The following is a 25,534-nucleotide window of genomic DNA, read 5'->3' as shown; positions in this document are numbered from 1 at the left end:
GCAACTCTGCCTGCTTATGTGGCTAGCCTGGCTAGTGCACTGAGTCAGTGGTTTAAGGTCCTTTTTCTCCCACAGACACCATGGCTGTCTCCCAACAAGGCAGAGGGATCGTTTTCTTGCAGTGCAGTCTCAACTCCCAGTCTACTGAGCCCTTTCTTTGTACAGTGGTTGGATTTCCATTAACTCAGTGTCTGGTGCCTGTAAGGAGCAGTAATAATACCAGGGACACATCTGCCTATGTGCTGCCCACAGGCAGAGGAGCAGCTGGTGAGAAACACTTGAGGGCAGGACCATGGGGTCAGGGCTGGAGCTTCTCCATCTGCAGTGTGGTTGAGCTGACAGAGTAATGCTTATCCTTCTGACTTGCTGCCAGCTTGCCCAAGTGCTCTGCTGTGCTGTGACAGTGCTGCCATTGGTGACACTCAGCCCATTTCAAGCCCACTCATGTCCCCTTGTGTGGAGCAGGGCAGAGCTATTGACTTGCAGGTAATTGAGACCTGGGACTGGCACCAGCTTCCTTAATGGTGCTTAATGGTATTGAGCCATTTTTCACTGGAGTGGTGGGAGTTTGCAAAGGTCAGTTTCCTTCAACTCATTACTTAATGAAGCATAGGGGGAGCTATGAGTCATGAATGATCCTCTGTGAGGAGGAGGAAAAAGGGGGATGCTGAACCTGTGTGGGTGTGAAGGGCCCAGTTTTTCTGCCTAGGTGGTGTTTACTTTGGGAGGAGTGGTGGATGGACTGGTGGAGGGCTCCAAGCACTGATGGAGCAGGAAGGGTTGAAGTTGCCTGTGGAAGGGCAGCAAAGGCATTTCACATCAGTCCCACTGCTCCTTCTTTTGGGCATGTGTGTGTGTAACAGCCTTCTGAGCTCCCCATGGAGTACAGCTCCTTCTCTTCCAGCACTAACACCAGCTGCTCTTGGGAACCCCAGCTAACCCATTGCTTGTCCAAGTAATTGTTTTCATAGTCAGGGAAGAACTCAGATACATTTCTGCCCTCTGTAAACTAATGGATAAGATTAACCAAAATTATACATAAAACCAGATTAAAGGAAAGAAAAATCTTAATATCTCTTTGCTTGTTGTGGATTTTTTCCCTTGGAAGGTGGGACTCCCACTGCTAGAGCTAGTCAGAACTAGAGGTGGGGGTAGAAATACAGTAGAGCAGATAGTGTGGAGGCTAGTGAAATCAGTGGGTGCCAGCAGGGCTGCAGGGCTCGTGAACAAATGTTGGGAGAGTGCTGAAAGGGAGGGACTAAAGAGGTTGTCAGTCAAGTGTTTCCTCCACTGTCAGTGCAAGAGGGAGGTGCAGGCTTGTGTGTGAAGCCTTCTGTGTCTTGCAGTTCTGAGGCACCATCTTTCAAAGGTTAGGGCTTACATCCTTAACACAGAAAAAGCCTAACCCAGGGGGAAAAGACTTTTCTGTCCCTTAGTTCTGTCCATCTCGCCCTCCCTTCCCCTGTGTAAAACACTAAGCCCTTTGAAGGGTATTCATCTCAGCAGAGGAGCTTTCCCCTTTCTAAAGAGGTGATTGTGTGGGAATGCTCCAGAGAGAACTGGTACAATTTTTGCTTTGAGATAAGTGAGGCAGGAAGAGGAGTTAAACTGCTCTGGTCGAATGCACAATGAGCCTCTTAATGGACTGTGCTGTAGCAATTTGGGGTTTTTCTCTTTTCCTTTGATGCTGTTGCTAAGGCATGTTTAATTGTTCCCTTTCAGATGCTGTTGAAATTATTCCTGGGTCAGCTTCTAGTGCCTCCTCTATAAGCACGACATCCCTGGATACTTTGTACACTGCTTCTTCTGTGTCCGAGAGCGCTCTCCCCACAGCCACGTCCAGTCCTGCCAACACGCCACCCCCCGTCCCCAGCCGGAGCGTGCACACCACCATCACCCGCAACCTGGACAGCGGCTCCGTCTCCCACTCCCGTTACGGCACTTCCCCAAAGGATACCAGCAAATCTCCCCAGTCCAAGAGGAACGCCCCAGCTCCGCCAGGCGAAGGGGGGACCCACAGGTCCCACAATGTGGATGGGGAGAAGACTTCTCAGGGAAAGAAAACTGCCCTGGCCCCCCCTGCAAGCCTGGATGCCTTCAGCAACCTCTGCCTGGAGGATAAGAAGGGAGCTGGGGTGGAGTCGCTGTCTGCAGAGGCCGGTGGCCTGGCGGCCTCGGTGCCCAAGACAATCGGTGCGGAACTGATCGAGCTGGTGCGCAGGAACACCCACCTGAGCTACGAGCTGTCCCGCGTGGCCATCGGCATCGTCATCGGCCACATCCAGACCTCTGTCCCCGCCACCAGCAGCATCATGGAGCAGATCCTCATCTCTGTGGTGGAGAGTAAGGTAATGTGTGTCAGGCTGGAGTGGGGATGCTGCTCACCACCTCTGAGCATCAGAGGATAAGGTGTCATGAGCTCAGTGAGCTCCTCATGTTTGGGATGAGAAATGCAGTGAGATCCCAAATGAAAGGTGCTAGATGGGGATAAACATCCAGCCAGGGGAACCGGGAGTTTAAAGGGTTTAAGGCAGGTCCTAGTATTGTTAGCAGAGAAGTGGAAAACAGGTGAGTTTTTATTCCCCAGATGAGCTGCAGATGTACAACTTAGCCTTGAGTTGGCGCATTATCTTGAGCTTGTTCTAAATAAACCTTATGTCAAAATAATCCTATCTTTCTCCTTCTGCATCAGTCATTGAAATGATGAAGTGCACCTGGGCAGCCCTCTGCTTTAGCTGGAGGGATAATAAATTTCAGCTCCCACTTGCTCAGTGCACATCATACAAACTTGTAAGATTGGAATTCCGTTGCTAATAGCAAGATTATAATGAACTGTTTGGAGGCATTTGAATATGGAAAACTAATGACGTTCAAATTTTACATCAAATCATAATCTGGCTGACTGTTTGTACTGAATAGAGGGGCCTATAAGCAATCATCAAGTCTCTGTGGCCATAACCCAGTGGTTAATTGCTTCCTTCTTCAATAACAATGCCCTGTCAATGTGTGATCTAGATTCAGCAAAAAAATTTAGCTGGTTCAAGCAAATGTTCTGGCACTGTCTTGCATGCTGAGGAGTTCAGTTTTCAGATATTTGCACCTTGTCCAATATTTTAATATTATTTTTACCATTCATACCTGTACTCAGGATACAATAAGCTTAATTCCACAGAAATTATTTAGTGCCAAGTTTCTGCAGAGGGGATTTGAAAGCCTCAATTTCATGGCCATTGTTGCAGACCAGCCTGAAAAGGGTGGGAAGAAGGTGATGCTGGTGCAGGGAGTAGTATGGATCTTATGGTAATTGATATGATATCTGTCATCCAGGACATCTGTGGGATTTTAAAATGATCAGTAATACATGGAGACACAGCAGAAGATTCTCTCCCATCTCATAATATCTCATCATACCTATTTTGAGCAGTACTGCTTTCAGAAGGAGAGCCTGGATGGGCTTGCACAGTGCTCAGGTGTAAATGTTGTGGATGTGGTTTGCATTTTTGCTCAGCCAGATGATACAGCTCTGCTGATAGGTGGGGGCCTGGTCCCAGGTGAGGTTGTTCACCTGGTGTGGGAGACTGGACTAGCTCTGACAGCTGGAATGGTGGGCATGTGTGCTTGTGGGGTGGCTGCACTGCTGCAGCTTCACTAGTGTGGTTTAGTGGTACAAATTATTATTGTTGACTTTGTGTTGTTCATTATACCAAATCATTCCACAGTCTCAGGGGTTTCTGTGTAGAATTGTTGCTGAGTTGTCAGTTCTAGGTCAAGGAATTTTTTTCTTTAATTTGTAGCTTCTGAAATCCCTCTACTCCCCAATCCATGCAAATACATGGCAACTCATCTCTTGCATATTTTTCAAGGTTTTTCTTCTACTCCCTAAAACAGAGTGAGATATCAGCTTTGATTTAAAGCTTTGGTCTGCTCATAGTAGATATCATACCTGCTTCAACCTTTTGTATCATGTTCTTTAATTAGTTATATCCTTTCTATTCCTTTTCCAGTCTTAATTTAAAGTCAGCTCACTGGTTTACTAAATCAATTCCAGAATCTCTGACCTCTCTTCTATCCCCAGTGCCTTCTGAAGGTTGAATAGTACTTCCATCTTATTTACCTTGCTGCCTCTCCAGCATGGAGTCTGTACAGGCATGTGGGTTTTTTTAGAGAATAAAAGATGCTGGGACAGCATCCTGCTGCTGCTTCTTGAGAGGTGATGTAAGGCTAGGCTGGGGGAACAGCAGAGACAAGGAGGGTGCTGAGGAGCTCACACCTTAGGAAAAATACTTCAGAGATACCATACTATTTGGGGTCTGCAGGAGCAAACCTGCCAGGTTGGCTTCCCTGTGTCAGCATCTGGCCTGGCCTTGGAAATTGTCCCTCTTCTTGTCCATGAGCTAGCTCCTGATATATGTCACAGTGACTGGGTAAGATGCACAAGGGGACTGAAACCTCTTTTCAAAGGCAGCATTGCAGTGACTGTCTGAACTGGAGCTGGCTTTCATGGGAGCTCGTTGGAAATTTGGACACTGCACTTGCTGGTGGGTTATGGGGGGAGGGAGGCAAGAGAAAAGAAGAAATGGGCAGGGCAGGATAGCAGCTGGGTTTGCATTGCAGATGTGGCCACCTCTGAGCAGTGTGGGTATGATAAAGTTCCCAAAATGGTTTTGGGCTGCTCAGGAAGAATGAAATCCCTGTAGTAGCTTGTTCTGCTGGGCTGGAGGCAGGGAATTATTTGAAGCAGCAAGATAATGCAAAGTGGCATTGTTAGAAATATTGAAACCTCCTTCTGCTTATGGGCTCTCCAGCAGATTCCTGGAAATGGCCATATGATGATGCTGCATGTTGTAGTAGCTGCCAAGATGTTTAATAAGCAGAGACCTGATCCTGGTGATGGGAGGGCTGAGAATGGTGCTGAAAGTGCACTGAGACAGTGTGAGGTGTAGTTACATGGTCAGATGGAATAGCTTGTTAATGGATTGATCTCATCCAAGTCCATCCAAGCTTGAGGCTCAGTGGAGTCATTAAGGGCTGCAGATGAAGGATTGGAGAAAGTAGATTAGTGGTAAGATGCTGAGTAGAGGGATCATTAAAATGAATATTCATTAAAATGGTCATCCAAAAAGAGGGCCAGCAGTGGATTGAGGTAGGACTGGCCCTGCAGTGCTCCAGGGAGGAGGATGTAAGGCACATAATGGAGAACCCTCTCCCAGGGAGCTGGGACTCTTGAGGACAGGCAGGTGACCCTGCAGTGCTGTAGGTCCTCCTAAGGAGAAGCAGGGGAGTGGCAAGATGAAGTGAGTCTCTTAATGTATTTGCTTCTGATAAATCACCATTTAGAGGGAAATTCTCATGCTTGTACTCAGCTCCTGAAAGCTGTTGTGCTCTCTTACAGCTGGCTACCTGCTTTTCTGCTAGGCCACCCACAGCTTCCCAAAATTTCAAGTGTGGACAGAGGCTTGTGTTAAACCTGCATGCTTCTTCCTTCATTACCTGCCTGACAAAAGTTATATAAGAAGCAGCAACAAGAAAATGTCTTTATTTTATGACTGAAGCATGGACTTGAAGTCCTAAATTAGTTCATACCCCAAAGCAAATGACTAACAAATCTGTCTCTAATAAAGCAGGCAAGACATTACTTGGAGTGGTTAAACATGGAGTGGTTTCCCCAGAGAGGGCAGGAGGGTGGGGATAGGCAGGAGGGGTGCAGCTCCTGCACTTGGCCATCCATGTGCAGGTGTCACAGCTGGCACAAGACATGGGCTGTGTCTCTGTACAAAATCTATCTGCTCTGCTCCCAAAGTGAAGTCTGCCTAAAGGCTTGTGCCCCTGCCTGCACAGCCAGCCTGCTGGAAGGACTAAGACTTCTCTGAGGTTCCAGGTTCCTGGCTGGTAAGTTGTAAAGGGCTTTCCTCACTGAGTGATCATGACTTGTTCCTGCATGTGGTAAGACAGCCTCATCCAAAAATTTGTAGGAATTTGATCTCAGTGAGTGGGTTTTCCCTGTTGTTTGAATTTCTCAGCTTGGTTCTCTTCCACCTCACTGATCTCCTGCTGCTTGTTGTCACTGCTGCCAAACTCTTGTGTATATAATTTAAGCTCTTTCACAAATTAGTCCTTACCTCTCTTAATAGTGCCTGGGCACCTCACCTGTGATCAGCTCAGTTCCATGTACTGAACCCCCCTTCTTGCCTTGCTTTCAGGAAACCAAGTGATTCATGTGATATACTTAGGTCCTAGAGGCTTATCCTAAATCCCAGAGCACAGCGGCTGTTCAGGTGGGTTAAATGCACCCTCACCACTCCCCTCTTTCTTGAAGGAGAGGAGGAGCATAGGAAAGGCAACTGAAGAGTGAGACCTTCATGGCAAGGGTTGTGTGTGAGGTGGAAGTGTTGGGGATGCAGTTGACAGCAGTTGGAGAATGGATTGTGTGCAGTAAGGTTTGCTGGGTGGCCACACACTTCAGAGCTGTGGTGAACAGTGGAGCTCTGCTGTTCAGAATGAAGCAAAACCAAAGCAGCCCATGATGAGTTGGTTCCTGTTCTTGCTGCAGAGGATCCAGCCTAGAGCAGCTGGCATGGAGAGCACCATACAAGTGCCAAGAGCTAAGAATTCAAGGCAGATCTGTCCCTTTCAGGCTGGAGGGAGTGGGCAGCAGAGGGAACTTCTCCTGCCTCGAGGCAGCTGTGCAGTGTGGTGGTCTCCTGTCCAAGACATGTCTGTTTCTCTGGGGGTGCTTAGCTGCTGCCTGGCAGTGGTCCTGGCCCATACTGGGCTGGTTTGGCTTTTCCCATTCTCAGGATGATTTCCAAAATCCACGGAGGGTAGAGGCTCCAAAAGTATGAGATCTGAAATAACATGTGTCATAAACTTCCTGGTTTTATACTGCCAGCTCTTGACTGAATGAGGTCAGCTGCCAGTTGTGAGACAAGATTGCAGGGAACAGGCACCCAAACAAGAGCCAGCTGTCAGGGCCCCACTAACCAGGGGTTTTGCTGTCGTGCAGAACCTGAGTGCGGGGTTGCCTTCGGGCCAGATCTGCCACGACGAGCAGCGGCTGGAGGTGATCTTTGCCGATCTGGCCAGGCACAAGGACGATGCTCAGCAGCGCAGCTGGGCCCTCTACGAGGATGAGAATGTCATCTGCTGCTACCTGGAGGAGCTGCTTCGCATCCTGGTGAGTAAATCCCTCTCTTCACAGGCAGACCAGAGCAGACAGTGCTGGTGAAGCTCCTTTTCTTTGACCTCCTTCACCCCTGTGTTGCCACTGGATCGGCTGTTTTGGGGACACAGGTCTCTTGTGCATCTTTTAGTGTCAGTAAGCCCTGCCCTTCTCTGTGGGCTCTGCAGTGCCTCTGATCTGCCTTTACTCTCCATTCCACCTTACAGAGCTGTTCTGAAAAGCATTACTGAGCTGTTCATGGTAGTTTTGGTATTTACCTATCACAAGGGGATATAAACCCTCACCTCCAAAATACCCAACCTGCCACATAAAACCTGGAAGTCTCTGGTGAGGGTTGTTGCACTCCTGAGCCCATTTAAAACATCATCCCCTCAAGATATCCTCCATTGCTGGGAGGTACCTGTGGGGTTAAGCTCATCAAATGCAAAGAACATTCTTTGGCTGCCTTGAAAGTGAGCTTTAAAGCTGTTTTTGTGAGAAAGTATAAATCATCTCACTTATCTCTGCATACAGGAGAGGAACATGCCCATGGTGAGCAGCAGTGGGATTACTGTCCCAGCATTCTCACCAGTATGTACAAGGCCATCTGTGTCCAGGGATGATTGGGGAGCTGCCCTCAGTGCAGTGACATGGTCTGTGTTAGGGGTTTGCTCTGGCACTATTGTATAGTCCTCTCCAGTTCTGGAAAAAACAGGTACATTTGCTGTAATAAATGCCAGGGTCTTTGTCACTCTGCATACAGCCTGTGCTGCCTTGCTGTGGGCCTGCAGGGCAAGGCTGAGTGGGATTTTGTGCAACCATTTCCCCCTAACTTAGGGATGGGAGGAGATGTCCTTCTCAGGATGGGAGCAGTGCTGGAGCTGCCCTGTGTAACTGTGGGATGCTCTCAATCAGGTGCTGTTTGGGTTGTGTTTTAGATATTTTCAGCCGAGATGTGCTCTATGACAGAGGCATATCTCAAGAATCCACCTTGATGGTGAAGGGTGGTGGTTCTTGATCTGTTTCTGTGCTCTGCCTTCAGTTTCTTTGTGAGATATTGGGGCTACTGAGATCTGATAGCAAGTGGACTCCCTCAAGGTCCCTGCACAGGTACCTTCTGCTTTGATGTGTCACTGGGTTACCTGTCAATTCCTTCTTCCAGACAGATGCAGACCCAGAAGTTTGCAAGAAAATGTGCAAGAAGAATGAGTTTGAATCTGTGCTGTCCCTTGTGGCGTATTATCAGATGGTAAGGTGGCAGAATGCACCAAATGTCTCTTTAAGATTTCCCTGAACGTGCAGAAGAGCAGGGTTGGTACAATGAACGTATTTAAAATGTTTCCCTTGGATAGGGCAGTTCTGTGGTCTCACTGAAACTGCAGCATGTCCCTTTTGAGTGCTGGCTATGTCAATGCTGTGCATGAAAGCTGTGTGAAAGAGCAGAGGGTGCTGTAGACTTTGAAGCAGTAGCTAGCACTTGGCAAGGGTAAAGCTTGATGCTTTTACTGGCCCATTTAGGGACAGCATTGGCATCACTGCTGTCTAGAGGAAGGAATTCAGAGGATGCCTTGGGGAGATCTGTGATTGCTCTTCTTTAAATTGATGCACCCCTGTGCATTTGTAAATAACTTTGGTGAGGAAGGTAATGAGTAGAAGCCTTGGGACTGGGGAAGGAAATCAGTTTAGAGGAAGAAATGTAAGTTTTGCCCTAAACCCTTATATAGTGCTGCTTTGCCCCTCTCCTTCCTGGAAAGTTCTGTTGTAGGACTCTGTGGGAGTAGAAAACGTGTCCCCATCTTGTCCCCAAGTCCCCAGCTACAGTACATCAAGTCTTGTGGCATTTTGCTTTCACCCAGCCCTTGTGTGTCTGAACCCAGATCTCAGCATCAGGGGGCTGTGGCATAGCTGAGAGCAGGAAGGCAGGCTGGGCAGGCAGAGCCTGCTGACCTTCACTGCCTGCTCCTCTCTGACCACAATTCCAAGGAAGCCTGACCAGGTAAGGAGCAGTTGGGTGTCCTGTCCTGGCTGCTGTCATGCCCAGTGCCAGGGCTTGGCTCTCTTGTGTTCTCTGAACCCTGGAGCTGTTGGCTGGGGGTGGAGTATGCAGGTTACCTCAGCATCAGAACTCCTGCATGGGGGGTGCAGGCTGAGCATCATCTTTGCTGGAATCCTTGCATCTCCCAAAACTTTCTGAAGAGAGCTTGCAAATGTTACCTTGTCATGAAACCTTAATGAGAGCAGTGTTCACAAAACCTTGACATGCTCAGAGAATTCTGGCTGCCCAGCACATTCAGTCTCTTTGCTGGGGACAGGTATGGCTTGTTGGTGTGTTACCAGATTTAGTGGATGATGTGGATCTCAGATCTGAGCTCTGGCTGCCACATGCCCTCTGACCACACAGGCCAACAACCTGTAGCCAGCCCAGTTGTGAACATTATTGTAAAGTGATTTCTGTAATGTTGCTAAAAGCCTTTGGACCTTCTGGGTTCATGTCTCCCTGGGGAGGTCTGTGGCTTCCCAACAACAGGAACTTCTAGAAGCTGTGTCTCTGCCTCAGTGAGCCCTCCTCAGGACATGGTTTGATGTAAGCACTTGGTTTTGCAGGAACACAGGGTGCCCCTGCGCCTGCTGCTGCTGAAGTGCTTTGGAGCCATGTGCAACCTGGATGCTGCTGTGATCTCCACGCTGGTGAATTCTGTGCTGCCCATGGAGCTGGCCCGGGACATGCAGACCCACACACAGGGTGAGCCAGAGCTGCTGCTCCCACAGCCCTGGCATGTGTGCTGCCATCACAGGATTTGCAGCAGCAGCATGGCCCCCCATTGCCTGGCTGCTCCACATGCCTGGGGGATGGTGTCTGGTTCTGAAGTTATTCAGGTTATTACCTCTGTAACTGGGAATGCACAGGAAGGGATGTTTCAGTCCAATGGTGCCAGGCCCTCCAGCTCTTGAACATGCCATGAATGATCTGTGTCACTTCTTGTAGATGTCTTAAAACACATTTTGAGTTGTTCCAGTTTTGTTTCATAATGCTGACAAGAGACACTTGCAGATCTCAAGGAAGATCTCTGCAGTTTCTTGAAGAGTTTTTTCCAGTGTTCTGTATCCAATTTTTTGTGGTGTTTCACTGTGGTGAGTGATGTGTGTGCTGGTTAAAGGAAAAGGCCTTCTCTCCACCACTGTGCCAAGAGAGATGGTAGTGCTGTTGTTGGCATTGCAGTCCTGGTCCTCTGCAGGATAGTGCCATGGCCCAGGATTTCCCAGCTCTTTGCTTTCCATACTCAGGCTTTGCCCTCATGTTCCTTCTACTTCACCCTCCTCCATTTGTTAGGATGACCTGTCCCTGCTACTAACAGGGATGTCCTTTGTGCCCTCAGAGCTCCTGCTTAGCCCAGTGTCCTTTATTTCTGGGCAGCCAGAAGCACATGCTGGGAAAAAGCCTAAGAGTAAGGTGAATATGTAGTAATACTCCCCTGGAGTTACCTTGCAGCTCCCCACACAGGCCTGGTCCTGGACAGTCACAGCTTTGCTCCCCATTTTGAAGCCAACCTGTTGGCCACCAGTACTGGCAGTGGCATATTCCTCTTAAAAGGACATTGAAAATCCATTGTCTTGTGCTAATTGTGACCCATAATTAGAGTAGCTGCTGAGTGACCATGTGGATCAAATCAGCAGAGCCTGGTGTTTGCAGCCTTGCTGCCCTGGTTGCAGTCTGTTAGTTTGTTGTGGGTGTCATGGAGCTGTGGTATAATTTGGTGATGAGACTGTGTAGGGGTTGACAGGTCTGCAGAGAACAGGGACTGGCCCATCCATTGTATGTGAGCTGAGTAAATGTCCTAGATGGCCACTTTGAACCTGCATAATAGACATTCCTGTCCCAGCATCCCACCTCAGATGAGTCCCTGCCAACCTGGCTCTGCTGGGCAGCATTAACAGGGCTCATCTCGTGTCTGGAAAGGGCTGTGGAGATGAAAATCAAGCCTGTTGCAGAAGGCTTTGCACTTGTCTCTGCCTAGATGCTTTGAAGTGCAGGCATTTCAGAGGTGAGGAGGTGGCATTTCAGGGCAGGGGAAAGGGCTGGTGCTGTGGGATTGCAAGTATTACTCCTGTGCTTCCTCTTTTGTTACTGTTGCTTATGAATTCTGTGGTGTGAGCTTGCCACACTCTTGGTGTTTAATCTGGTTATGCCTCAGAAGCATCTTCTCCAGGCTGAGGTTTTACTGCCCAAGAAGCAAATGCTGCTTGGTTATGGGACTGTGACTGTGCTCCTGCAGCAGCATTTCTCCTGATTTTGTGCTGCCAAAACAAAACTTTATTGTGCCTCCATCATTCATTCACAAAGACTGTCCCCAAGTGAGCATCCTGTGCACCTTCCCAAAGAGGGTTCTGTCTCCTGGCCTGTTCCTGAGCTGTCTTTGTGCAGGCAGAGTGGGCTGGTCACCCTTCTTACTCCTTGCTGGTTGCAGTGATGCTGTGTTTTGCCTGGGGCTGTGTCATCCCAGACAGCACAGCTGATTCAGCCTCCTGGTGGGTGTGGAGCTTTGAGCCCTGACCTGTGACTTCTGCACACCTCTGCTGATCTCCAGGGAGCACTTAGGCTGGAGCAGGCCTGTCTCACAGCAACTCCTGGCTCTGCTTTGGGGTCCTAAAAGTAGGGCAGTGGAAGTGGGTGAGGAGTGGCTCTACTGTGTCCTCTGAGCTGCTGGCCTGCAGCTCTGCAGCATCTCCCTTTCCCTAGCCTCATCTCAAGGTGAGGATTTTTTCCCTCCTTGATGTAAAGTGGTCCAGTTGGAGGGTGAAAAGCTGCTCCTCCTTTGCTGACAGACCACTGTGTGGATACAGGAGCCTCACAAATCAGTGTTCTCATCCTGTGCTGCTTTCCTTGGGCTAGGCTTTATGGTAGGCACTTGTGCAATGGCATCTGTGCATCATCCATTCCTCCCAGCCTTCACAGTGGGGCTGCAGGGGGGTAACCATCCTTGGCCAAAATGTGTCTGTCCTTCAGAGGTGTTTCAGGGCATTAGTAGTTCCCTCCTGCCATGCTGGTGCTTTACTGCTTCATGTGCTGCCAGCAAATGGCAAGCTTGTGTGAAAACATGACCTTGAATCCTAGAATGACTTGAGCTTATTTTGGTACTAAAAACTGGGGACTAGCAGCTGATCCATGACATGCTGTGGAATAGCTAATCCCTCCTGTGGGTGACTGCAGCCAGGGCAGTCAGTGCCAACACTACACAGCTGGGGAGCTGGAACTGGCTGCAGCAGCTCTGGGGGATCCCTGGATCCCTCCTGGCTTGTTATTGCAGAGCAGCTGGGGCAGCAGCTCTGGCTGTGGATGCTGGGTGCCTTTGGTGAGAAGGGCTTTACCCTGGGACTGATGCAGGCAGGTTGGCTGCTGGCCAGTTCTTCTGCAGATGCTTGGGTCTTATTGCTTCTGGGCAGCTCCTTCCCTCTGCTGCAGCTGGCCTGCACATCTATCCATGTTAGAACACCTTATAATAAGCCACAGCAAGACAGAGTTAGCCAGAACAATTCCAAAGAAAACAGACAGGGATAATCCAGTCTGTAGTCATGACTTTTTCCCTTGTTGCAGCACAGTTTGCATGCAAGTCAGCTGTCAGGCTCTCCTCCCCTCAGTCACAGACAATTGTCTGCTTCCAGTGCCCACATTTCACACTGCTGTGTTTAGAAGGTGGAAGCAAGGTTTTCAAAGGCCTGTGAGAAATGCTTTTACATTATACATGATTGCAGTTTCTCACCACTATCTCAGTAGTTTTCAGCAATGCAGGCTGGTAAGCAAACAGCTGTATCTCTCCCACCTGTCGTGGCTGCTTCAGTGATGCTTTTCAGTCTGTTGTCAGCAGTTCCCTCTGCTTCAGGAGAGCTGCATTGATACTGCCTAATTTCTGACACAACTGGTGCTGCTCTGTAAGGTAAAACCCAGAAGCTTTGTTTTGACTGACAGTTACTCTGCTCTTCAGCATGGTGAGTCTTGGAGTCTTGTCCTGCTGCAGCTGGGACACTCCCAAAAACTTGTGGAGCCTTTGCAGTGTGAGTGTTCTGGGATCATCTGGATTTGCCCCAAGTTCTGGTTTCTGGCTGGTTTCAGCATTCTTTGATTTGTCATCTGTAGGGAAATACAACAAGATTTGCCTCCTAGTCATGTGGACTACTGTCAGCCAAGATGAATGGACATCAGTTAATGGCAGATGGACCAAGGAGGTATAAAACTACACTCTTCCCTCCCCTCCCATCTCTAGTCTGTTCCTCCATATTTGCTACTGCCGCGTTTATCACTGGCTTCTGGCTCTTACTTTATTTCATTGCTCCTGATGTGATGAGAGAAAATATTTTATTTTATTGACAAAAGAAAGCCTTTTTAGGAACATGAAAACAGCAGCTCCCTGTGTCTCCCTACTGCAGTGTCCTGCCTCTGAGACCCAGCTCCTGTAGCCATGGAGGGAAGAATGAAGAAATCATGTGGTGAACAGTTTGTCAAATCCCTTTTCTGCTACTGTCTGCTCTGGCATTACTGTCACCTTATAGCTGAGTACTTCTTATATAAGAAGTATGAATTATATTGAAGTCATTAAATATCCTCCCTCTCTGTTTACAGGGAGTAAACAGCAGTTTTCAGCCTTCCTTTGCTGCCACATGGTCTACAAACTCTTAATCTTGTTCATACTGTAGTATCTGGTTAAGCTGCAAATGATCTATTTTTACTCCAAGTACTTGCTGATGGAAATGTGAGGCATCATGTGGAGCTGTGACAGTGTGAGTGTGCTTTGAGTGGAGAGGCTTTGCTGACAGAGCTGCCTTTCCAGGGGGCATGGGGCTGGAATGACTCCATAGCATTTTCCCCCATGCTGACAGTAAACCTGAGAGCTGCCAAGTGTTGCAGGTCCTTTGGCCAAGTGCAGGAGTGAGTGGTGACATTGAAGGCATCAGCTTGTGCAGTCAAAGCCCAACTGCAGGGTGCAGAGGCTTAGAGATGGTGGCTTTGTGCATGGAGAAGTGAAATATCTTGAAGGGTTTGGAGGGAGCACTGAACAGGTGTGTATTGTGCAGGGCAGCAGTATGGCCAGGAAAAGCACCATAGATTGAAGGGGCCTTTTTCTCCTCTGATGAAAAGTAGCTTTGGTCAGTTTTTCATAATTACACCTTCAGTTTCCTTGTGCCCCAGGGCTCTTTCTGGCAGATGTAGCTGAACTTTATTTAGCCACTACATCTGGTAACCTAAATAATACTCATTTTCCTATTGCCTTCAGACTTGCTGAACTGGTCAGAGGCTACATTTGATGAGGGCACAGATCCTATTTGATGACTTTTTAAAATTTTGTTCTGAAAATATCTATTGAGAGGTATCCATTAATTAAAATTCAGGAAAGACACTGGCAGGGGTTCTTTGGAGCATTCACAGATAGCTGCTGCCAGCAATAATTGTGTTGGGCTGGGAGGCTGTGGGATGTATCAGTGCTGGAGATGTGTGGCCTGGGAGGTGGGCAGATGCACAGCCTGAGCAGTGATCTGCTCTCCCCAGGGACCTTTTATACCTTCAGGCAGAGCTGAGGTAGCAAAAGTAGAGCAGTGCAGAGATGGTAACAAGCAGCATGTCTGTCTGGGGGTGGTGTTGGTTGGAACAGGCAGTATTTTGAGCTGGCCAGATGGATGCTTTTTCTGGGTTCAATAATTACATAACTATGGGATGTGTCCTGGGACTGTGCAGGGGAGGTTTTTAATTATTCAGCTCAAGTTTTCCCAGATCCTCTGAAGTAGAGGGGAAAAAATAGAGGACTCTTGTTATGATTATTTTTAAATTGCTTTGGAAACACACGGCACAGAAGGCGTGTGCTGTGCTAAAATGGGGACAAACACCCTTACTGCTCAGTCAGTACAGGAATGAGGAGTGTTACATGCCTGTATGAAGTGTGTGATTCCCAGCTGCAGCTGGGGAAGGGTTTCACATCCTCAGAAGAGCTAATGCCAGGACCTTTGCCTTGCAGATCATCAGAAGATGTGTTACTCTGCCCTGGTGCTGGCCATGATGTTCTCCATGGGGGAGCCCCTGCCATATCACCACTATGGTAAGAGTGGTTGTGCTCATGGCAGAGCTGGTGAGGGGATGTCTGGGCATGCTGGCAGACATGGGGAAGGGACTTCTCCTGATGGCCAAGGCCAGGGACAGCTCAGTGGAAGCCCACCAAGAGTAGGATCTGTTCTTTATCAGTAGAGCCTGGCTGAAGCACAGGGCTGAGGTGCCAGATTTCCAAAGAGCAGCACAAATCTGGGTTAGAGCAGTGGAGAACTGAGTGCCATGCTGCAGGCAACATGGATTTGCCCATCCCTGTGACTAAGTGGCATTTTGTTTTACCTCTGGCCTGTGTGAAAGCACACACCTCTTACTTGCTTTGGAGACTGTCTGCTGAGGAGGCTGAGATCCCAGATCCCTACACAAACACCCACTAAGGCTGTCAGCTGCATAATGTGGCCTCTTTCTGGTCTCTCTTCTAGCAGGATAGTGCAGCTCTCTGTAGTTCAGGCTCTTAGGGAAAGTGGAGATGATTAAGGGTATTGTGGTTAATTACAAAGTGCAAATATTCTCCCTGTTTTATTCTCTGTCCTTTCATTTCAGCCAGAAAGCCCTGCCCACTTCTTCCCACAGCTATTTCATATTTGGGAAATTCTGGACTTAATTTTCCTAGAAATGCAGTAGAGATTTTTATAAATATCTTGTCAGCAGCTTTACCTTAACCCTGGGTAAACCTGTGCAAGATTAAAAGTGGTGCAGTAGAGACTGGAATGAGCCTCTACACCTCCTGTTTACCTCTCCTTGTGTAACCCTGGCAGTTATTTCCTGCAGGTGGACTTATTTGCATGAGCTCCTGAGCTTTCCTAATAGCTGAATTGAAAACTGGGTTATTACTAATGATCTAGGTTATTAGGGTTTTTTTAAAAGAGATTAACTGAACCTGTGGTCAAGAATGCCAATCTTTTCTTACCTTGAAGCCTTCACTGCTGGCATTGGTTCTGCAACAGCTAGAGCAGGATTTGGTGGTTTACTCAAAAAAAAAAAGCCATTTGGAGTACTGAATTTTAGCAATCCCCTGCACTGTGTTTCACACAAAGATGCTTCAGTGCTCTGTCTAGTCCACTTGAAGAGCCCACTATTCCCCAGAGGCTGACACTAATGGTTTTTAAGCATAAAAGTGGTTTGGATGGTCCCTTGTTGCTTGGTTTATTTTCACTGTGCTGTAAACTCCCCTTTGTCCTTGTGCAGAACATCTCAACTCTCAGTTTGTGCAGTTCCTGCTGGATGTGATTGAGGACGGGCTGCCCTCGGACACCACTGACCAGCTGCCTGACTTGTTTGTCAACGTCCTTCTGGCCTTCAATCTCCACATTCCAGGTTCAACTGCTGCTGCTCTGCCTTGGCAGCATTTCAGTGGTCTGCAGTGAGAGTGTGAAAAATGGGGAGGGAGAATCTTACTGGGTCTTGATGGTGCTGTAACCACCAACCAGCTTTCCTAGTCTCTGGTACAGCACTGTGTTTAAGTGTAGTGCAAAACCCTAGAGGAAAAAATGGTCTGAGACCCCCTGCCCAGCACCCTGGGCAGCTCAGTGGATTTGTCACTGTCAAAAGAGTTGTTGGGGTATACTTGCAGAGCATGAGTGGGGTTAATTTATAGGCATGAGTGACCTGGGAGAGAAGATGCTTCAGTGGGCATTTCTCAATACTAACTCACAACAAAAGTCCTCTGCCTTCTCCAAGTCTTGGCAAAGCTTCTACTTCCCTGTCCACACTGTCTGAAGCTCATCCAGTGCCAAGCTGTTGAGGCCAAGCCCTTCAGCATTGGCCTGGGATGTGCTGTCCCCTCTTTGCTCTTGTTCTCTCTCCTCCCTGCCCTGCTGAACTCCATGAGGACAGACAGCAGATCAGGTCCTTAGGGAAGAGCGTCTTCCTTCTCTCTGCCTGCACATTTTGAAGCCTTTTGGAAGACTGGAATGTAGTTCCAGGTCTTGCTAAGAGAGGCCATTCCTTAACCCAGTCTCCTGTTGCTCCAATTGTCTTTAGTTAATTATTTACCCTTGATCTACTTCATGACACTATCCTTGATTTTTTGGAGAGAGGGGAAGATAAAGCCGCAACAATGTGTCCAGTAATTTACCTGTTCTTTTGGGTTGTGTGTCATTAAAATGTTTCTAATTTCCTGTGAAAGTTGAGTGCACAGAAACTGATTAAGTATATCTCTGCTGCCTGCATTCATTACCCCTTCCCACAGTTACCCATATCCTTGCTGGCTACTGTAATTAGGCAGGAATGCATGACAGGCAGTGTGTTTCTGGGGATTATTGCCCACCTGGGGCATAGCTGAGAGCAGTGACTTGTTCTCTGATGCTAAGAAAATGTTAAATGATGTTCACGTTGCTTATTGGTGGATTGAATTTTTATCCCTATGTCTGCAAGATTCATCTATCATGCAGTTAAGTTGTACAGCATTAGTTCAAAAACTCTCCTAAATGCATATTATATTGATGGCCTTCAGGATCCTGAAACACTCTGCAGCCTGTGAAATATTACAGGCCACAGAAATAGCCACACTGAGCTGTGATTGAGTGTGCACACTCACACACACACTAAAGCTCTGCTGGGATAAATGTATTTTACAGCAAATCACTCCCAGACCAGGCAAGGGGACAGTTCCTAGAAGTCTTCAGCCTGTGCCCTTGCACAGCACAGTGCTGAGTGCTGGGAAGAACTTTTCTGGGATGCTCCTGGGACCCTTCTTAAGAGAACTCATAAAACTCTTAAGTTCCAGAAGGGTAGTGCTGGTAGGAAGGAAGAAGGTACCAAAGAATGGAGCCCTTGGCTGCAGAGGGTTGTGAGCAGAGGTAATGTTTGACAACATAAAGCCTTTGCAAGGTATTTTCCCAGTGTTTGGCTGGCAAGTTGGGAACCCACACATGAATCGGATATATGGAGAAAGCACCAAGTTGCAAGTGTTTCATGTGCTGTTTCCAGATTTATTTCACCTTCTCTTTCCCTGCCCACCCACTCTGTGGCCTGAAACTTTTTGTAGCCCTCATAGACTGTGGTTCCCCAAAGCACCCCAGAGTACTGATGTGAAATAGGGGCCACCCATTGTGTGTTTTTATCACCGTGGTCTTCAGGAAAAAAGGGAGATGCTGAACAGGTTTTTTCTTTAGTTCCAGAACACAGTGTGATCATGACTGCAATAAGCAAACACTCCAACGTGAAGACTTTCACAGAGAAGCTGCTGCTGCTGCTGAACAGAGGAGGTGAGAGCGTGTGTGGCACTGCTGCATGCCTGGCAGGGAGTGCACAAAGATCCTTGGGGAGACATGGCCATGCTCTTACGGGGTAGGATGTCAGGGGTGCAGGTGGCTGAGGAGCTGGCTGTGCTGTGCTGCTGCCTGGTGAGTTTGTGAGGGTGACAGTCTGCATTGCTGAGGAGGGGCTGCTACTTCCATACTTCTGTGTCAGATCAGCTCCATCTCAGAGCATGGAACAGCTGCCATGGGCAAGCTCTTGTCTGGGAGGAAAGCTGGTCCTGGACCACTTGTGTCCTTGGACAGGCAGAGGACTCAATGTGTGCTGGCATAGAAACCTCTGCCTGTGCTGGTAAACATCTGCCCTGGGCGACAGATGCAGAGGAAGCTTTTGTCTTCAGAAACGCTGTTTGGAGTGGAACTTTCCATTTCTGAATTGCCAGCAGAGGGTTAGCCTTGTGTCTGCTTCAGGCATGGAGCGAAATCCAGTGTAGTTGTAGAGCTGCTGCAGAGCAGATTGCTGGAACACTGGAGATCTCTGCAGGAAGAGTGGTGCCAGGCCTTTCAGCCTGTGCTGCAGGCCACTGTTGTATTGCTAATACCTTCTGGAGCACAGGAGCTTTGCTGCCTGAGAGAAATCATTTTGTTGAGCTGCTGGAAATAACCCACCCTGTGATGCATGCAGCTCATCTTAGTCTGGCTTTAGTTCTCTTTGGGGCTGCAAATCACTGTCTCCACACTATATCAGCTTGAGGGCAGCAGGCACCTCGGTACTCTTCTGTCTGGCCTCCTCCCAAAGCCTTTGTTTAGCCCTTTTCCTGCCAGATTCCCTGCAGAGATCACCTTACAGTGAGGAGCTGGGAGAAGAAAGGGGGGGGCACAACCTAATGAAGATGCTTCTGTTTTGCCCGCCTTCCTGACAACTGCTGGAGGAGCTGCCATGGCCCAGAGCCCCTCTTGCAGTCTGCACGGATGTGTTTTGCAAGAGAACAGGATGTGGTGGCTCATTTCAACTTGGAAGTGTTTCTTTTCTTGCTTCTGGAACAGTACTAGCCTGGTCTCTGGTGAAAGCTTGTTTTTGGTACAGGCTCTCATGGGCGTTTCAGGGGGGTTATTGGACCCCTCTTAATAAACCAGGGAGAAAATGAGTGGTGGCTGTTGAGCAAAAACAGGAGATACTGAGAGGCAGTGTACTAATGTGCTCTCACCTGGGATGGTCAGTGAAACATAAACAGTGATTAATGCTCATCATAATGAGTTTGCTCTCATCTGGGTAGCCTGCAGAGCTGCCATCCTGATTTCACCTCTTTGAGCACCAAAGCTATCCACAGGCAGGGAGGGGCTGGCTGAGGGCAGGGCAGGCTCCTCTCTGAAGGGTCTAATGAGGGGATGTGCACTGAGGATGGAGCAGAGGGGCAGCGGGGAGTGTGTGGCTCAGCACAGTGTCTCTGCCTCCAGATGATCCAGTTTCCATCTTCAAGCATCAGCCTCAGCCACCACACTCAGTACTGAAGTTTCTGCAGGACATCTTTGCCAGCAAGGATACAGCCAGCATCTTCTATCACACAGACATGATGGTCCTGATCGACATCCTGGTGCGGCAGATTGCGGATCTCTCCCCTGGAGACAAGGTGCTCACAGTGACTCACAGACACTGGGGAAGGGAGCACAGTCCCAGAGCAATGGTGTTTGTCCTGGCCCCTCATGGGGCCTGCTGGTGCAGGCAAGAGTGGAGTTCTGGGGTGGGCACAGCATTTCTGGGTGCTTAAATCAACCTTGGGAGCTGAGGAGGAAGGGAAGATTTATCCTGCCTGGCACACCAGCATAGCTGAAGAAAGATCTGCCAGGCTTTTGGTGGTCTACACACTTCTGACCAGGGACCTTTGGGAAGAGAGACCCTCTGTGAGTAGTAGTAGGAGAAATCTCTTTTGTTTGCTGTTGCAGGAGGTGGGGGATGTACACGTGTTCAAGGCCAGGGGAGGAGCAGCACTCTTGCTGTGGGAAAAGCAGAGTTTTCCATAGTTACTAATGATACTTAAGGAAAGGCAGGTGCCTCTGGAGCTGTGCTCTGGTTGATGGTGCAGCAGCAAACAGCTGTTGCTGTGCTCATGCTGTCACGGATGCTGGCATACTTGTTTATCTCACTTCAGATCTTTCACTGTGCTCTGTGTTTTGTCTCCCCTGCACTTGGCAGCTGAGGATGGAGTATCTGTCCCTGATGCATGCCATCATCCGCTCCACGCCCTATCTGCAGCACCAGCACCGCCTCTCTGACCTGCAGGGCATCCTGCAGCGCATCCTGGGCGAGGAGGAGGAGGACCAGCAGTGCCAGATGGAGAAACTGATCATCTTGGAGATTTATAAAGAGTTCCCAGAAATCTCTTCTGGTACCAGCTAATGCTCCTCAGCTTGGACTGGAGTTTGATCCACTTGGATGGACTATGTCTTTTGTTGACACTTTGTCCCCATTCCCTCCCAGTACAGCTCATACCTTACATCCCTCTGTGTGAGGCCTAAGGTTGGGACAGTGTTCACCGGCCCTGTGGAAGCGCCAGTGGCAGAGAGGGTGAGGGGTGCCCCCGGGGCCTGGTGCCCGGGGCAGGGTGGGCACTGGCACGTGGTTTGCCTGCAAGACTCAGCAGGAGCTGTTTGGGCAGCTGGTGTTGGTGGGAAGGGCAGAGAGCTTGTGGGGGCTTAGCAGCCAGCATGGGGGGGTGTTTAGCTGCACTGGTGTCCCAAGGTCCTGAAGAGAAAGGCCTTTGCCTTAGAGTATCACTTCTTTTCCATGTGAGTCTCTCTCCCTGCAGTGACCAAGTGGAGTCTGCTGGTGCTTGGAAGAAGCTTTTGTAACATCTGTTTTGTTTCCTGCTGCTAGTGCCAATGTGCTGCAGCCCTGCCAAGGGAAAGTAGCTGCTCGCTGTCTAATGCCTCGTCTAGTGAGCCTTTCGCTCCCTCCTAGCCTTCAGCTTTGCTCTGGGCAGCAGCCCACCTTGGGTCATGGAGGTCTTACCCCAGCAGCTGCTTTTCAATCTGCTTTCTATAGTGATGTTTAAATCTGAATTTCTTGCACACTGTGGCAGCCTAGAAGTAAGAGCCACGTGGATGACACTGCCCTTAGGAAGCCCTTGGCTGGACACAGCACCAAGACGTGTCCTGCCAGGTGAAGCTGCCCCTTGCCACTCTGTTGCAGCACTGCCTGGAGCAGAGGGGCTGCCCTTGGGCAGGCGCGCTCGGGTCGTGCAGCGCGTGCATTTCCTGCCTTGAGCTTCGTAGTAGCTCTGCCCCGCTGCCCTCCTGTCCCCTGGCACACTCAGGGGCAGCGTGAGCCTGGTGTCCAGTAGCTGTTTGTGACTATGCTAATTGTGGGGAACCCTTATTTTTATTTCCTCTAGGTTTCTAGCAAACGGGATTAACCTGCTTCCCTGGTCCAGATAGTCACACGCACTAACGTGGGTCTCTTAGATATTTGTGTGCACAGTGTGGTCACTCCCTGTCTCCAGGTCTTCTTCTGCAGTAGCCAGTGTAGGAGCTGTGAAACTGGAAATAGTGAGCACTGTATTTACTTTAATTACTTTTTTTTGTTAGCTTGAGGGGATGACACAAGCTCTGCAGGCCTGGACTGGCCATTGGGGCAGTGATGCTTTGAGAAGAGAGGGTGTTGGCCCGGCAGCCAATGGGGGCAAGGAAGTCAGCCTAGGAATGCCCAAGCTTAATAACCACCCTAGTAGAGAAACCTATTTTTTCCCTGTAAAAATGTATGAATGTCAAAAGGGATCCTGTATTTTCTTAAACACTAAGTGTAACCTGCAGAAGAATAAAAATGTCTTAAACTGGACTTCTGTGAGTGTAGCCCTGCCTGCCCAGTCCTGTTGTAGGGGCACCAAAGCATCAGGAGTGGTTGGATGCCTGCTGCCCACAGAGGCAGAGCAGTGGGTGCTGATCTCCAAATGGGATAATGCAGTTGTTTTCCCTTATTCAGCTTCTTGCCTTGTCTTTTGCTACCGTGTTGCTGGCTGACAAGGAAGGGTGGAGGGCAGCAGCCCTTGCTAGGGGCACAGCCATCATTCCTGGGGCCTGCCCAGCATGGCTGCTCCACATGAGGGTTTGGCAGAGCTGGACTCACAGTTCACTTCCCACAAGGTACGTGCAGCCTCAGCTGGCTCCCAGCAGAGCTGCCCCAGCAGCCAGCCCGGGCAGAGAAGGGTTTAATGGTCTGTACTGAGTGTAATGAATCGTGCTTTGGCTGTGGATGTGTGCTCCCAAAGCTCAGCCCGTGCCTGCAGCCCTGGGGTGCTGCACGGCAGGGGTTCTGTAGGGGAGCAAGGGGAGCACAGCAGGCACGGGGCAGAGCACTGGGTTGGCAGCAGGAAGCTGGTGTCTGCTCCTAGCTCTGTGCCAAGGGAGCCAGCCAGGCCATGGGCACAGCCCTGCCAGGGCAGGGGTGTGAATGCCAGGTGCAAGCTGTGCCACTCCAAGGATGGCATCAAACTCAGCTACCTGCAGAATTGGGGGCAGCTCTGTCCTAGCTCCTGCCTCTTTGGCCTGTGTCTCCAAAGTCCCCAGGCATGTGGCCTTGCAGTGTGCAGTTTGCACACCTGGCTCAGTTGGGGCACATAGGGGCTGCCAGTGCTCACTGGTGTGTCCCCAGGGTGGCTCTCCTGTGCCCCATTGCTCTGTGCAGCACATGGTTGAGTGTGCCCCTGTGCCAACCTCGGCTTGCTTCCCAGTGCTGCTGGGCTTGTTGTTGGCCATGACGTGCTGCTGTGGTGAGATGCTCATCTGGCACTTGCCCTCAGTGACACAGCACAGGCTTTGCTGTGCCGGGCAAACCCAATAGTGGCAGGACCTGTGGCTCTGTGTGCCAGGAGCCCAGACTGCAGAGCTGTTGGCTCCCATTGGCATCCCTGAGCCATTGCTGTCCATGGGGCTGCTCACCCTGCCCCAGCTGCACAGTAGCACAACACCCTCTGCCCCAGCACCCTGCTGCCACTGCAGCCAAGGGTTGGAAGAGCTGGGGGGCAGCTGGCTGGGGGGTCCAGCCTGAGAGATGCACCTGCTGCACAGGAGAGGCCTTCACCCATCACAGGCAATCAAACTGCAGCATGTGAGCTCACTGTCCCCAGCCTGCTCAGCAGATCCTGCTCTCCCTGTAGGTGAGACACTCAGGATTGTTGGCTATAATAATGCACAATAGAGCAGTGTGTCCTTGTATTGGTGTTTTTATTGTGGTGCAACACTGAGGTGTTGGTGGCTGGCGTGGGGGGAGTGACACGTTGCCTGTGACCTGCGCTTCTGCTTTATTGTCTGGAATGATTCAATTACAACTATTTTGTGGCAGTAATACCCTGATAATTTTCTCCTCCTCCCCTGAGCTGTCAGCTGGGTAATTAGAACAAATAAACTTGAAAGCCTTCATTACTTTTAAGAAGTATTGCCTCTCTCCTGATTTGGTTTCCTGATGGCACAGCCCCAGTTTGAGGAGGTGTGATGTATGATCAGCCAGCGTGTTCCTGTTGCACATGAGTGATGAGCTGCTCTGTGGTAAATGAGGTTTCTTGGGTGAGCTGTGTGCAGGGCCAGGGCTGCTCTGGCACTATCCTAACAGCACTGAGAGGGCTCAAGTGGGTAATTAAGGGTCTGTAGGGGAGAATGTAAATCCCCCAAGAGCACAGTATGCCCATGGCTGGTGCTGGACCACCCAAGCCAGAGGCGTTATGTGGTGGTTGAGGAGTTAATCACAGCAGATTACCCATCCTATGCAGTTCATAAATTAACAGGTTGGCTTCTCCAGGGGTTAGACATCCACGTTCACTGGGTGTCAGCCCTGAGCATTGTGTAAGCACCAGGGGAAGTTCTCTGTGGCACATGCTGAGCTGCACTGGCCACCACTTTAGGGCCTGCCTGGTAGTTTCTGTCATGGTGCTACAACAAATGGTCAGCACATGCAACAGGGCAAGGACAAGCCCTGCCTGCTCTGCCCACCCTGTGGCTTCCCCAGGGGTGGCCAGGCCTGGGCTTCTGCAGGTGCTGGGAGGGCCCCTTTGGAGCTAGGATGTGCATGGAGGCACAGTGTGTCCCATGTATGCCCTGCTCTTCCCTGCCCCATCCTACACTCCCATCTCCCAGATTTGCTCTGTTTTCCTCCCTGACACAGTTCTTTCTTCTCTAGCATTTGCCCCAGTTTGCCCTCTCCTTCAGCAGGACATGGCCAAGGATGTCCCTCTACCATGGCATGCAAAACACTAATGAGGACCTGAAGCCTGTTATGAGCTCCAGTGGATTAGGATATTAGTTGATTGAATCAAACCAACAGCTAAATTACGAGGATGATGCATTAATGAATCACTGTAATGCAAGGGCCTCAAACTGAATTTTCTTCAGAAAAATATAAGGTTGGTTGTTGGTTTTATTTTATATTGGGGATACAGAAAGGAAAATCTGCAACTTTCCCTCTGGTGCTGATGCCACACCTCGTGACTGTTGGCAGCTGGGGTCTGTGTCAGGGAAGCAGAGTGGGATAGCTACATTTTTGTCACACACTTGGGTGCCCATGGCTGGGAGCTGGGTGGCAGGGGCTGGGCTGGGACACCACTTGCACCACCTGGAGAAGCGGGACACAGGGAAGGAAGCCTGTCCTCATTCACGCGGTAGAGCCCATCCCTGCAGATGCCCAACGTGGTGCTGCCTGAAGGCCATGGGGAGTGGAAGGGTCCCGTGGGGCTGCCAAGGCACGGCAGTGCCTCCTGCCCAACCTGCCTGCTGGCACTCCGCTGCCTCGCCCTTTGTGCGGGCGGCAGCGCAGCCGTGCCCGCGGGCTCTGCTCGGGCACGGGGCACAGTCTGGCCTGGGGATGCTGGTAGCGGCACGGGCACTGCTCTGGCCCCGGGTGCACCGGCAGAGCCGCAGGGTCGGCGGGCTCAGCAGGTGTGTGCTGTGTGCACGGTGTCCCGGTGGCCGCCGGGGTTGCAGCTTTGGCAGGGATGCTCTGGGAGCCGCTCACCCGGGGCCGGCCGGTGCAGCCCCTCGCAAAGAGCCGTCCGGCAGCGCTGAGCCCGCGGGTTTGCTCGCGGGCGGCACACGCCGCTC

The 25,534-nt window shown here is 50.0% G+C and overlaps 1 protein-coding gene across 2 annotated transcripts in view; it reads left to right on the top strand.

Annotated features, from left to right (window-relative positions):
• Positions 1 to 23,876, top strand: part of NCKIPSD (NCK interacting protein with SH3 domain) — a 51,413-nt gene extending 27,537 nt beyond the window's left edge. For both annotated transcript variants that reach the window (XM_059480310.1, XM_059480311.1), the window contains exons 5-13: positions 1,723 to 2,348; positions 7,004 to 7,174; positions 8,322 to 8,408; positions 9,764 to 9,902; positions 15,163 to 15,243; positions 16,437 to 16,565; positions 18,365 to 18,457; positions 19,907 to 20,079; positions 20,643 to 23,876. In XM_059480310.1, the coding sequence (XP_059336293.1) occupies positions 1,723 to 2,348; positions 7,004 to 7,174; positions 8,322 to 8,408; positions 9,764 to 9,902; positions 15,163 to 15,243; positions 16,437 to 16,565; positions 18,365 to 18,457; positions 19,907 to 20,079; positions 20,643 to 20,846 (1,703 nt within the window). In that variant the 3' untranslated portion in view covers positions 20,847 to 23,876. The remainder of the gene's footprint in view (positions 1 to 1,722; positions 2,349 to 7,003; positions 7,175 to 8,321; positions 8,409 to 9,763; positions 9,903 to 15,162; positions 15,244 to 16,436; positions 16,566 to 18,364; positions 18,458 to 19,906; positions 20,080 to 20,642) is intronic.
• The last annotated feature ends 1,658 nt before the right edge of the window (positions 23,877 to 25,534 follow it).

The sequence above is a fragment of the Ammospiza nelsoni genome, chromosome 11, assembly GCF_027579445.1.
Source record: "Ammospiza nelsoni isolate bAmmNel1 chromosome 11, bAmmNel1.pri, whole genome shotgun sequence".
NCBI lineage: Eukaryota > Metazoa > Chordata > Aves > Passeriformes > Passerellidae > Ammospiza > Ammospiza nelsoni.
Note: the sequence above shows the minus strand (reverse complement) of the source record. Positions and strands in the feature narration are given on the sequence as shown.